This window comes from Dermochelys coriacea, chromosome 2 (assembly GCF_009764565.3).
Source record: "Dermochelys coriacea isolate rDerCor1 chromosome 2, rDerCor1.pri.v4, whole genome shotgun sequence".
Classification (NCBI taxonomy): domain Eukaryota; kingdom Metazoa; phylum Chordata; order Testudines; family Dermochelyidae; genus Dermochelys; species Dermochelys coriacea.
The window spans coordinates 194309232-194321917 of NC_050069.1; the positions used below are offsets into that span (position 1 = coordinate 194309232).

The 12686-nt window shown below is 41.8% G+C and overlaps 1 protein-coding gene across 2 annotated transcripts in view; it reads left to right on the plus strand.

Moving 5' to 3' along the window:
- Window positions 1–477: 477 nt before the first annotated feature.
- ABHD5 (abhydrolase domain containing 5, lysophosphatidic acid acyltransferase) overlaps window positions 478–12686 on the plus strand; it is a 53370-nt gene continuing 41161 nt past the window's right edge. Inside the window, exon 1 of one of the 2 annotated variants that reach the window (XM_038391199.2) lies at window positions 478–880. In XM_038391199.2, coding sequence (XP_038247127.1) covers window positions 765–880 — 116 coding nt within the window. In that variant the 5' untranslated portion in view covers window positions 478–764. The remainder of the gene's footprint in view (window positions 881–12686) is intronic. The other variant, XM_043508974.1, reaches the window with a different exon arrangement.

Sequence of the window (12686 nt, forward strand, 5' to 3'; positions counted from 1 at the left end):
AAGATTGAGAGCCACTATACCGCTGACTGCCAGAAACTAGGATTGGACGACAAGGGATGGATCACTCGAATTCACTTCTTGTGTTCATTCCCTCTGAAGCATCTGGCGCTGGTCAAAAGACAGGATACTAGAGAAGAGGGACCATTGGTCTGATCCAGTGTGGCCATTCTTAAATTCCTTTTAGGATGTGTTTAAGCATGCTGCCCCCCCCCCCCCCAGGCAACTCAGGACATTTGAGCACTCTACTTCTGACACAGCATTAATAGGATTTGTTGACAGCATCACACGAAATGCGCCTTTCTTCTTTTGTCCTGAAAATATGTCATCAGACCGTTCTGATGTGACATTAAAAAAAAAACAACCACCACCTCTAGGAATCTCTTTCTCAGACGTGCCCTGTGCGCTGAATTCAATGACCTGGCTCAGGCCCCAGGCAGGGACGAAAGCGTTGCTGGGGGCCCTGTTTGCGCGTGACACCATAACACAAAAAATAAGAATACACAGAACCCTCCCTTAGAACGCGCTCCCCTCCCCCCCCCCCGAGAATTGGTCCCTTCCGGCCCCCACAAACAGCTCCACAGGAAAGAACCACGTACTGCAGGGCGCTCGCGGGGCCTTCGGCCGAGAGCGCGCGCCCTCCCCCGCAGCCGCGCGCAGCCCATTTCCTTGGCCAGCCCAGGGAGGGGCGGGTCCCCGAGACGTTCTAGCCGCGCGCTCTGTGGTGGGCCGGCCCGGCCGGGGTGACGCGGCGGGCGGATCCAGTGATGGCTGGCCGTGTCGCCCTCGCGCTGTCACTCGCGGCCGCCTCCCCGGCACCAGCTCGCAGCCGCCGAGCCCCCGCCATGGCCGAGGACGGGCACCTGGAGGCCTCGAGCGAAGGGTGAGCGCGGGAGGGCGGGGAGACGGCGCCACAGGCAGGGGCAGCGGTTGGGGGTTGTCCTGGCCTATGTACGCCTGCGAACCCCCAGACTCCCCCTCCCGCCCCCCCCCCCCCACCGCTCAGGAGCGGACCCTCACATCCCAGCTGCTGCAGGTTTTTTCTGTCTCACTTCCTCCATGTTCTTACTGCAAAACCACTGATGTCTTAGTTGCTTCAGCTACAGCAACTCTTCCCCCCTCCCTCCCCCCCGCGATCTGCTCACATCTCTCGTCTCCTCCACCCCATACAAACTGCTGTTGCTAAACAGTAATTTCCCTCTTCGGTCTCTGTTGCTCCATCTCTCCATTGACTTCCACTTCCCTTCAGCATCAACTGAGAATACACCTCCCCTTTAAGCCACTGTGCAAATTGGCCTGACCCATATTTCGGCTACTGTTCCTTCTCTTCCCAAACAGCCCTTCGGAATGACTTAATCGTTGTCTTCACACTTTCTACAATGCTGCACCTTGTGTTTGCACCCCTCCGCTGTAGTTTGTGTGCCAAACAAACCTCCCTCTTCTTTAGAGAGAGAGAGACAAGGTGGGTGAGGTAATCTTTTATTGGACTAACTTCTTTTGGAGAGGTTTCGAGTGAATAAAAGATATTACCTCAGCCACCTTGTCTCTCTGATGCCCTGGGAGCAATACAGCTATAACACTCTACAGCATTCTTCTTAAAATACACAGTCTATAAAGCCTCCAGTTGATGATTTACCAAGTGAGTCTTAAAATATCTATGCTTCATATTCTCAGATTCATTCAGTGCATTGGCTCTAAACTGCATTAGTGCCTAATTTGATCCTTTGGGGTGTAAAGTGCTTTTTAGGTAGTGCTGCGTGCTCCGAACTTCTATCTTCACACAGCACATTTCAAGATTTTGTTCTTAGAATATGAAGCCCTTGGGGTAGGAAAAAATGGTCTACATTTTCATAAGGGTTTATTGATTATGCGTGCCCAACATGACATTTTTTAAAAGGGGTGTGATTTTTAGAAAGTGCTCAGTATCCACCCTCTGAAAATCAAGCCCTTTTAAGGTCTTTAAGATTGGGCACCCAAAATCACTAGTCACTTTTGAAAATTAAAGCTTACATCTCCTCTTTGCACATCAAAAAGTGCATTGGCAATGGTGAAATGCTAGTGCTTTGAACAGTTAGCACAGAGTATTTGCATTACTGCATTCTTAATATTGGCCAGTCTTAAAGCGTGGTCATCCTTTCAAGGTGAACAAGCCTGGTTACAGCTAGAGAAAATTTTAAATTGTATGAATTAGTGAAATACACAAATTACTTTCAGATTTAAAATTGTTTGGTTTGGTAGAGAAATACCTACATGCTATTAAAATTGCGGATTGGATACATATCTCAATGACAGGTGACATATTGAGTGTATATAAAGGAAAAATCTGAAGTTTAATCTTTTTAAAAACAAATACATCAAATAGTAATTCACCTAGTTATGCAACAAGTTCAACTAGTTGAAATCTGGCAAAGTGAGCATTCTGTGGGAGTGTAGTGATGGTAGCGTAGTAAAATCACTACAAAATATATTAATCAAAACATGCAAAATCATACAAGTGTAATCCACAGTCTAATCTGAAGATAAAACTAAATATATATATATATACACAAATATAAATTTGGATCTTCAATGTGGAATAAAGTATCTAGAAATAGTTTGTCAGCCTTCCATATAAAATCACTAATTACTGCTCAGTTTGCATAAATGTGGGGAAAAGTTTCAAGGATTAAAACTGCTGTCTTTAAGATACGTGGTAATTTTCTTTAAAAATAACTTTGGGTGGGTTTTTTGGTGAATTTAGATGGAATGGCTTGCAGCAACTAGTTAAAACTAAGAGTGCTTTGGAATAATATATAGAACTATGTTGCAGAAATCATTGCAATTCCAATATTCATAACTGTTTTTCCGTTATCCTTTGAGACTTTTCAGAGTTTGGGTTTTTAGTTGTGAGGCTTGTTGTTGGAGATGTTAGACTTCTTACAGTCTCACAGTGAATGTAGTTTTAAAATGTGCAGTGATGAATTTAGTAGGTTTGAACTCATGAAGCACTTCCAGTAAGACACTCAGGGTACTATACTGCATAACATTCATAATCGTTTACTAGCTCTTTAAAGAGACACTGTCAACTGCAGATTTGTCTGAGTGTTTGGCTGGCTGTTGCACCTTAAAATTTAAAACAAAGCATAAGCAGGTAGGGTAATGAAATCATGCTCCAAATATCTGCACAGTTATAGTTCTTTTGTTCAGTTTTTCTTTAACTTAGAAATTAAGATTCAAAGCAAATCAACTCAAAACAGTGTCACTGCGCTGCAAGATCTTGTCTTAGTCCTTGTCTCTCATCATCACCCTCCCTCCCGCCTGTCTGCCCAGCCAACTCTTGCTCCCTTAAAACATCTTCCTCTCAGGCCTTCTACCTGATAGTAAAGATCTCTATGCATCTATGTTCCTCCATGACCCAGGGTCTCTCCTGTCTGCTCCCCTCCCTAAAAGGCTATAACACTTATGTAGTTTCTTGTAAGTCACATGACTAGCAGAGGCTTCCAGTTTTAAAGGGAACATGGGCAAAAACAGGTGCACTGGGATGTACACTTTTACCCCAATGCCCTGTGTTACACACAGACTAAAGGAAATTTGCCTCCTCTTTTCCAGTTTGGCCTTCTGCATTGATAGGAGTTTGTGTATAGGCAGATGCCTTTCTATGTCTATCATTGCTTTCACTCTCTGGTCTCATGCACTTGCATCACATTCATGTACTGTCCTCAAAGCTCAAGAACAATCTTTATTTTAGCCACTCTAGAAATGTGTATTTATGCAATTTCCCTGCCCCTGCATAGATTTGGGAAGGGGAACACTGTGGCTTTCATTAAGAAGGTGTCTTTTCTCCCCTCTCTTCTGGATGGAGCCACAAGTGAGCTGTAGCTCACGAAAGCTTATGCTCTAATAAATTTGTTAGTCTCTAAGGTGCCACAAGTACTCCTTTTTTTTTTTTTTTTTTTACTGTTAGGAGGCTGTCTCCTCACCCCTGGCCTGCTGCGGAGAGGAGAGTTGATCATGATAGAGTATTCCCCATCCCTGCAGATGGAGGCCTCCTATCTAGAAACTTCCCTGGGAGGAATGATTAATGACAATAGGGACTAGAACAGTGATATCCAGCCTTCTCAGTCTGAGGGGTGAACAGATTATTTGCTGCAGTCAATACTGGAGATGGATTCTCTTTGTGCTGCTTTCCTTGTACCACTTAGGCCAGTGCTAGAGATTTAGGGTGACCAGACAGCAAGTGTGAAAAATCGGGACGGGGTGGGGGATAATAGGAGCCTATATAAGAAAAAGACCCCAAAATCGGGACTGTCCCTATAATAGGGACATTTGGTCACCTTATAGAGATTCTCCTTTTTTGGGGGGACTCCCTAGGTTCTTTAGCTTATGCAGGGGTTGAGGCAGAGAACCAGGGATCCATAAGGAGTAGTTGATTCTTGGTTTCTCTTTTCCCCTCTCCTGAGCTGCCCTTAATGGCAATGTGGCGAAGGGGAACTGAGCCCTTGTTCCTCTAGGCTCAGGCAGAGCCAGTCAAACTTCTTCTATCCTGCTCTCATTCAGGCTTGCCGAGAAACAGTCAACAAAGCAGCTGAATTGCTCAACAGTTACCGGAGGGAAGGAACAGCAGCTGCTAATATTATTCCGGGCTCACATCACAGCTTCTCCTTGGGCTGTAGGTGTAGCAGTGGGAGGCAGTACTTAATTCCTCCTCCTTGTAGTGATGAGTTTAATTTGAACACCCAGTTTAAAAATTGCAGGGCGTGGCAAGCTTTGAATTTGTAATCAAATATTTTATTCTTAAGTCTCCCTCAAGTACTGCAAGGTAGACACTGCCAGGCTAGAGGTTTTCTCCTCCCTCCCTTCTCAAGCCCAAACATGGGCTTAGTGGACAAAAGGGCAGCCCCCAGACCACCCCACAAGGTTGCAGGAGGCATAAAGAGTAGACTGTCCTTCTTTCCCCACCTTTCAGTAATTCTCTAGTGAGTGCAGTGGTAAAAAGAAAATATTCACATACTTTCAAAAAAATCCAAGTCGAGTATGTCTTTAATAATCAAACATATCATACTCAGTGCTCCGTGCCAGCATGGTACGTGCGTGCACAGGGCTATAAATTCAGGGTGAGATTACAGGGATTGCACGCTTTTAAAGTCCTACCCATTACCTCAGGTGGAGGATCCTGTTCTCCATGGCTAATTGGCTGAGTCCCTGCTGAGTTGGGGCAGAAATCCTCTACCAGCTTGCTTGGCCAGTCAATCATCTGGTCTCTAGTCCCTTCTTTCTCAATAAAGTGTCAGGGTGTGGAGAGGAAGATGATAGTCATCTGTTAACTCTTGAATTATATTTAAAATCTTGAGTAACAGGGGTAATAGATATCTGGGAGGTAGTGTTGGGAAATCTACAACTGCCGTACTGTAGATAAAATGAAGACTTCTGTCCACAGGGCTATCAGCTTAGCACAAACCTTTCACTAGTACTACATTCACAATTCATTCTATGCTCAGTAGGGCCATTTATGCAGTGAGGAGCTGCACTAGGAGGAATTGTGCCTTAGGTCCTTTTCGTGATGCAGTATATTCACTCTTGCAGACTGGTCCAACTCCCTGTTACACTGGGAGGAACAGCATCTAGGCCAGGTGTAGGCAACCTATGGCACGTGTGCCAAAGGCGGCATGCAAGCTGATTTTCAGTGGCACTCTCACTGCCTGGCTCCTGGCCACCGGTCTGGGGGGCTCTGCATTTTAATTTAATTTTAAATGAAGTTTCTTAAACATTTTAAAAACCTTATTTACTTTACATACAACAATAGTTTAGTTATATAATATAGACTTCTAGAAAGAGATCTTCTCAAAACGTTAAAATGTATTACTGGCACGCAAAACCTTAAATAGAGTGAATAACTGAAGACTTGGCACACCACTTCTGAAAGGTTGACAACCCCTGATCTAGATACTGTGAGCCCAAGAGGGTCACCACAATACAGGGCCTTTGGTGGGAGAACTAAAGGGTGGAAACTGAAAACACAAATGAACCACCTTCCCATTTAAAAAAAAAAATCTGTAGTATCTTCTGATTATTCTGTATGGTTACATTTGCAACCTTATTTTTTGGCATGTCTTAACTTTTGAGCACTTGACTTTGCAAATTTGACATGCCTTTAGCATATTTTTTTGGGGTGTCATTGGTATTGACAGCAAGGGAGAAGAGGGGAGCAAAAGTGGATAGCTCAGTTTTTGCCATGTTGAGGTTGAGCAGGCAGTGGGAGCTCCAGATGAGAGATTTTGATAACAGGAGAGAAGTCAGGGGAAGAGAGGTAATGTCTGAGTCACCGAAGCTGTGTAAAGGGATGAGGTCACACTGGGCTAAAGTTAGAGGGAAAAGAGGAGGGATTTAAATACAAAGACCTGAGTGACTGACAGTGTCGTGGGAGGTTTCAGAGTAGCAGCCGTGTTAGTCTGTATTCGCAAAAAGAAAAGGAGTACTTGTGGCACCTTAGAGACTAACAAATTTATTTGAGCATAAGCTTTCGTGAGCTACAGCTCACTTCATCGGATGCAAATCTCCCCACTGTATTTTCCACCAAATGCATCCAATGAAGTGAGCTGTAGCTCATGAAAGCTTATGCTCAAATAACTTTGTTAGTCTCTAAGGTGCCACAAGTACTCCTTTTCTCTTTGTAAGGAGAGTGATCACTTAAGATGAGCCATCACCAGCAGGGTTGGGGGGAGGAGGAAAATGGTGACAATCAAGGTGGGCCATTTCCAGCAGTTAACAAGAACATCTGAGGAACAGTGGGGGGAGGAGAAGCAGGAACCCCTGGTGGTTAGTGGTAGGAAAATCTGGAGAGCATGAGGCTACAGAAGTGAAGGAAGGATAAAGTTCAGTCCTATATAATAAGTACTTTCTCTTACTTGCTAGTATAACATTTTTGTTAACGTTCTTGGTTAGGTTTGTTTGGATTTCAGTATCGAAATACAAGTGTAAAATAATGTTTTATTAGACATGAATGGGAAGAAAACACAAAGTCTTTATTTCTTTATTGCTGGTGCTGTGACTTTGTAATTTTTTTTTTTTAAAGGGGAAGTGTCTGATCTTGAACTTTGAATGTTTCTGCTCCTCCAGAGTTGATGAAATCAGAGCAGGAAAGGACTGGTTTCCTATCCTGTTAGCATTAATTATCCTCCATGTCTTTGTAGTAGCTTGACATGTCTTTTAGATGAAATGTGAGGCAATAGGGCAGTGTTTCACAAGCTTTGGAGGTAGAGAGAAAAGGGATACTAAGCTTGTCCGGGGTTTTGGAGCACAGGCAGAGGAGAGTGGTGGTGGTCAGGAAAAGCTGAATGATCCCAGCTATGTAGGGCCCTGCCAAATTCACAGCCATGAAAAACATGTCATGGTCCATGAAATCTGGTGTTTCGTGTACTTTTATCCTATACTGTACATATTTCACAGGGTAGACCAGCGTTTCTCAAATTGGGGGTCCTGACCCAAAAGGGAGTTGTGGGGGGGGGAAGGGTGTCGCAAGGTTATTTTAAGAGGGTTGTAGTATTGCCACCCTTACTTCTGCACTGCCTTCAGAACTGGGTGGCTGCAGGGCAGCAGCTGTTAGCCAGATGCCCAGCTCTGAAGGCAGTGCCCTGCCAGCACCAGCACAAAAGTATGGGTGGCAATACCACACCATCCCACCCTTACTCCTGCACTGCTGCTGGCGGGGCTCTGTCTTCGGAGCTGGGCTCCTGGCTAGCAGCCACTGCTCTCCAGCTGCCCAGTTCTGAAGGCAGCACTGCTGCCAGCAGCAGAGCAGAAGTAAGGGTAGCAGTACCTCAACCCCCGTAACAATAACCTTACAACACCCCCCCCCCAGCTCCCCCTACAATTACACCACCATGAAATTTGAGATTTAAAATAGCTGAAATCATGAAATTTATGGTCACAGGATTTTAAAAATCATGAAATTTACCAAAATGGACCATGAATTTGGTAAGGCCCTACAACTATGCCTCTTTCACGGCTGCAAATGTGCTTAGTTATCTCTTGTTCTCTTGTGGCAGCCTGTAGTACTGTACAGCCAGTTGTGCAAGCAGCGTGGGTGTACTGGGATGCAGGCTCAGGCAGCAGTCTGATCATTTAAACTTTGCCCTTGTAGTACTCATCTCAGCTGCAAGAGCACATAATGCTTGACCCCCCCCCCCCCCCCGTGTATCAGTGAATGCCCTCTCACACACCCTGGAATGGGGGGAGGAAGAAGTGGTAAAAGGAGGCATCAAAATGAAACAAAAATTAGAAAACAAAAAATACACAAGGGGCAGAAAAGGATGTGAGGATTTGCTGGGATACAGAAGAGAAGAGGGATAGGAACATGGTAGTATGAGGAGTGAGCTAGTACCCATCTGCTGCATTTCAGGTAGGGGAGCTGCCTACTCAAAATTGAGTCCCAGTGTAATGTTGATCTTCTCTCCTGCCTGAATTTGCAGCTTGTTCCAACTATTCCTAATGTCATCACTATACTAATCAGAAGAGATTAATTGTGTATGACTTACCTTGTTTACAATCTCTTGTTAGTATTTGGGAAGTCAGGGGCCAATGTAACATCCTGTTTATATGTACAGGAAATTTCAAGTGGCAAAATGCAATGTTTCTAAATAATTTAACATTGATAAAGTAGGTGCTGACTGTTCTAAATACAAAGTTCAAGATACAATAAATACACAAGGAAGGCGTTTTTACCTCTGACCTAATGTAGCAATATTCTGTAATAAGCTACCAAAAGCCTCCTGTTGAAATCAAGAGGTATGATGTACAGGACACTTCCTAGAAATATTGTGCAGTAGTTTTCAAAATAATATGCAGTACTTTTAGTGTTACTGAATTATCGAAGTGTTTTGCAACATTTAAAGTAATCACAGAACATTTTGGCTTGAAATTCTTCTAAACAGCTTTATAAATAGGTTGATAATCCAGAGGGAAAAATTGGCTTCAAAGTTAACCATGAAGCAGCTCCATAAAACTGTTGGATCTTGTGGAAAATGCCAAACTGGTATTTGCAAAGGATACCATCCACCAGGGTTCTCACTTTGTGTTTTAAGCTTTCTAGTATGTTCTCCAAGGCCCCATGCTCTTGAAGATTTATAATCTTTGAGGGTAATGATAGTGGGTAGAACATGAGCTGTATTCCATTCTGTTAACATTCATGTGCCACTTCTGGAGCTTATCTCCTGTCCTTGGAATCTCCCATCCAAAATGCATCTGTGGTCACTACATCTAACTTCCAGTCCACATGAAGAAACTCTTCACCCAAACAGCTTGGTCTCTTCAGAAATAATTACTACTCATAAAACATCTGGACTCGTGATCTTAAATGCACTCATCTTTAGAGACCTGATATCCCAAAAGGTCGCTTTGATTCAAACGAAGTTGAACTACCATGTTTATAGAAACAATGAGGGAGGAATCAGGTTGTGCCTCTTGTGTTGGAAAGCTCTGCAAGCATGGGAATGGATTCTGCCACAAGACATTCATAATCATTTCAGCCATTCCCCATCAGACTGAGGCCTGGTCTTACATTGGGACACCCTGCTCTATACCAACCCAGGAGCCCTCTTCCTAACGGAACAGGTTAGAGATCAGGTTAGAGGTGTGGTGTTTCTGAATAGCTGACTTGTTTCTTTCAGCCTTCTTGGAATCAGTCTTTTAGATGAAATTCCAAATGGAAAAGATTCACTGTATAGTGCAAATGGACCCTTGTGGATCCATTTACTTTCCTCACATAAAAAACTATTTTCTTGACTTGTCTAACTTTGAAGACTAGCCCGTTTAATTTGGCAACTCTTTCAACCTATTGTGAATTTGTCTGCAGTTCCTTGTCACCAGTTTTCATGCAGGGCATGTTCCTTGCATATTACAAACAAACACTTTTTTTATTTAGTTATTAAATACGTTACTTATGAAATCGGTCAACTTTCAAATTTGACAATGTAAGTCACTCATTTTAGATCCAAATGTACTATATTTCAGACCTCTTTTCATCTCACTCATTGTAAAAATGAGTCTCACAATTTAACTATATTATACATACAGGTTCCTCACTCCAAATGTAAAAGGAGATGGTTTCATCATGCATTCATCTTGGTCCTCTGTAATTATTTCCTGCATTTTCCTACATGAAAACCCTCTGCACCCCCGCAAGCTTTTTTTCCCCTTTCACAGAAAGATTTCAGCTCTACCTGAAATACTATCCCAAATAAAATATAAATTTGCTTTGCTTTAAAATGTCTCCTGTTTTGAGGTCCAGTGTTCTGATTAGTCTATTAGCTCTGTTGGCTTATTGAAAATCTTGTGTGTAGGAGGAGGAAACAGAACCCAGACATATTAGTGAAATTAAACTCTCGTCTGTTAAAACTACATCCTGTTTTTTAGGATTGTGCTTCATTTTGAGTCTATTGTATTTTAAAGGCCTGTCCCAATTTGGTCTTACAGTACTATGTAACCAAATAGCAAAATGGTATTAGATTTGATTCAAGGAGTTAGCAACTTAAAATCATTTAACTTGATTTTTAAAAAAAAAATTTTAAAGTAGTTTCTGGTACTATACCTGTCCATGTCTTCTTTCCAATTTCTTGTAGTTTTACAATCATGTGCTCATATCCTTTTTAAAAGTATTTTTCTCCTCTGATGCTGTATGAAAGATCCATATAGTCAAGGGAAAGTAACTAAATGTTTTAATAAGGCAAACAGTGAAACTTGAAGATACAAAATACTGTCAATGCATAAAGTAAATAAACTGAAAAGAGAAATACTCTCTGTAACACATTTCAATTATAGCACTTTATTTTGTATGTAGTAATAGTAGTCAATAAAAATGTTCAGAAGTGTGCTTTGTTGTTGTGGGGGGATTGTTTTTGTTTGTTTGTTTGTTTATTTTTAAATTGATGGTGTCCTTTTTAATAGGTGGCTAGCAAATAGTTTGGTATAGAAATGTAACATCCTGCTGTGAGCGCCCATGTAAGCTATGTTCAGTTTTCAGGTTGTCTCAAATAACTAAACTATCGAAGTGGGAAATGAGACGCTAATAAGAACTTTTCTCTAAATTAGCCTGGTGTAAACCTGTGGTTGCTGTCTGCTGTCTTTTTCCATACTAACTGCTTGTGTCATCCTTGATGGTTTCTCTCCCTTTGTCCTAAGGTCACAACCTTAAAAGGAACTCAAAATTTAATAACTGAAGTAGAATTTGTACTGCAAACTGGTTGTGATGCATAAGGTTAAAAAAACTCCACAGCTTGAATCTCAGATCCTAGGTTGAGTTTAAAGAGTTGACAGAATAAACATCTTGTAAATGGAATAAATTTTGATATGGAGTAGTTTAGACACAAACATGGGATTACACGATGCCACATCATGAGTAGAACTGCCCTTAAGAGCCTTTTTTAATTTGAAAAAGTTTCCTGGAACAGAAAAGTGGATGCTTTATTGATGTAGTCCGTTTTCTTTGCTTTTATAGCATGAAGGCACATGAACTCGGTGATGCTGAGGAAAATGCTCAAAACCGAACATGTGTAAATTCAGTGGAACAGACTAACTTATTGGCCATTCCTCCCCAAAGTTCAAAAAAGTGGTGTGCCTCATCACTTATCTTCAACTCTTATATTACCCATATTTAAATATATCAGCCTCTTGATGGCTATTGATGCTTCCTCTGTGAAATTGTACTTGCTTAATCTTCATTGTTTTCAGGTCTCTATGCAGGTTAGGAAGTAGTCATATATATTGACTGAAATCCACTCCCTTTTCAGCTAGTTGCTTTCCACTTCAGTTCAAAATGATATAATAGTATTTTAATTTAAAGATTTTTTTAATGTAATTTTTAAACCTGACTTCTCTAGGACCATAGTTGCCCAGCTCTCCCATTTGCTTTTCCTTTTCTCAATGTTGCTTGTTATTATTTATGTAGCTCTTTGGGGCTTGATCCAGGAAAGTGATGAGCACTCTGGCCCTGATCGAGTAAAGCATGTAAGCACATGAGTAGTCTCAGTGAAGTCAAACGTTTAAATGTTTTTCTGGATTGTAGCCATTGTGCTCAGAACCTTGCTGGATTGAGTCTTATAGTATTTTTCATATCTAAATTTCAAAATACCTTCAATTCTGAATACTCTTGTTGCCAAAATAATGGGTTTTTTTAAAAAAAAAACAAAACACATTGCCTGCAGAAGGCAGCAGAGGAAGGCATCTGTAATTCTCTTTTGATATTGGTTTGTACTTCTCTATCTACTCCACTGTTAACCTGTCTCAGTTTTGTACCAGCGCAATCTAACTGAAGTCCACAGAGGCCATCTCATTAATTCATTATGTATGGAAACAACCACCTCTGTTCATCTCAGTGTTTAGGCAGCAAACTATAATAGATTCTTTACCCTTTCCATGATAATCCAGTAGTGCAGCTAATCTATAGACATCCAGCACAAGTTGGAAGTCTGGTGCGGGGAAAGGTTATTGTTTAAGTTGTAAAACCAAAAAAACATTTGGATTTAAACAGGAAATTCAGTGCAATAGTCAGGTCATCAATTTCATTGTATACTCTTTTCAAATACAAAGTTAGAGTTGTGTAAGTGTCAGTATTCTGACCTGACCTTAAGGCTGAGAAGGGTTGATGAGTTTTAACAAGCTTTATTGTCCATTGGCATTTATCTGACACTCAGATATTCTGTACATTTTTCTACAAA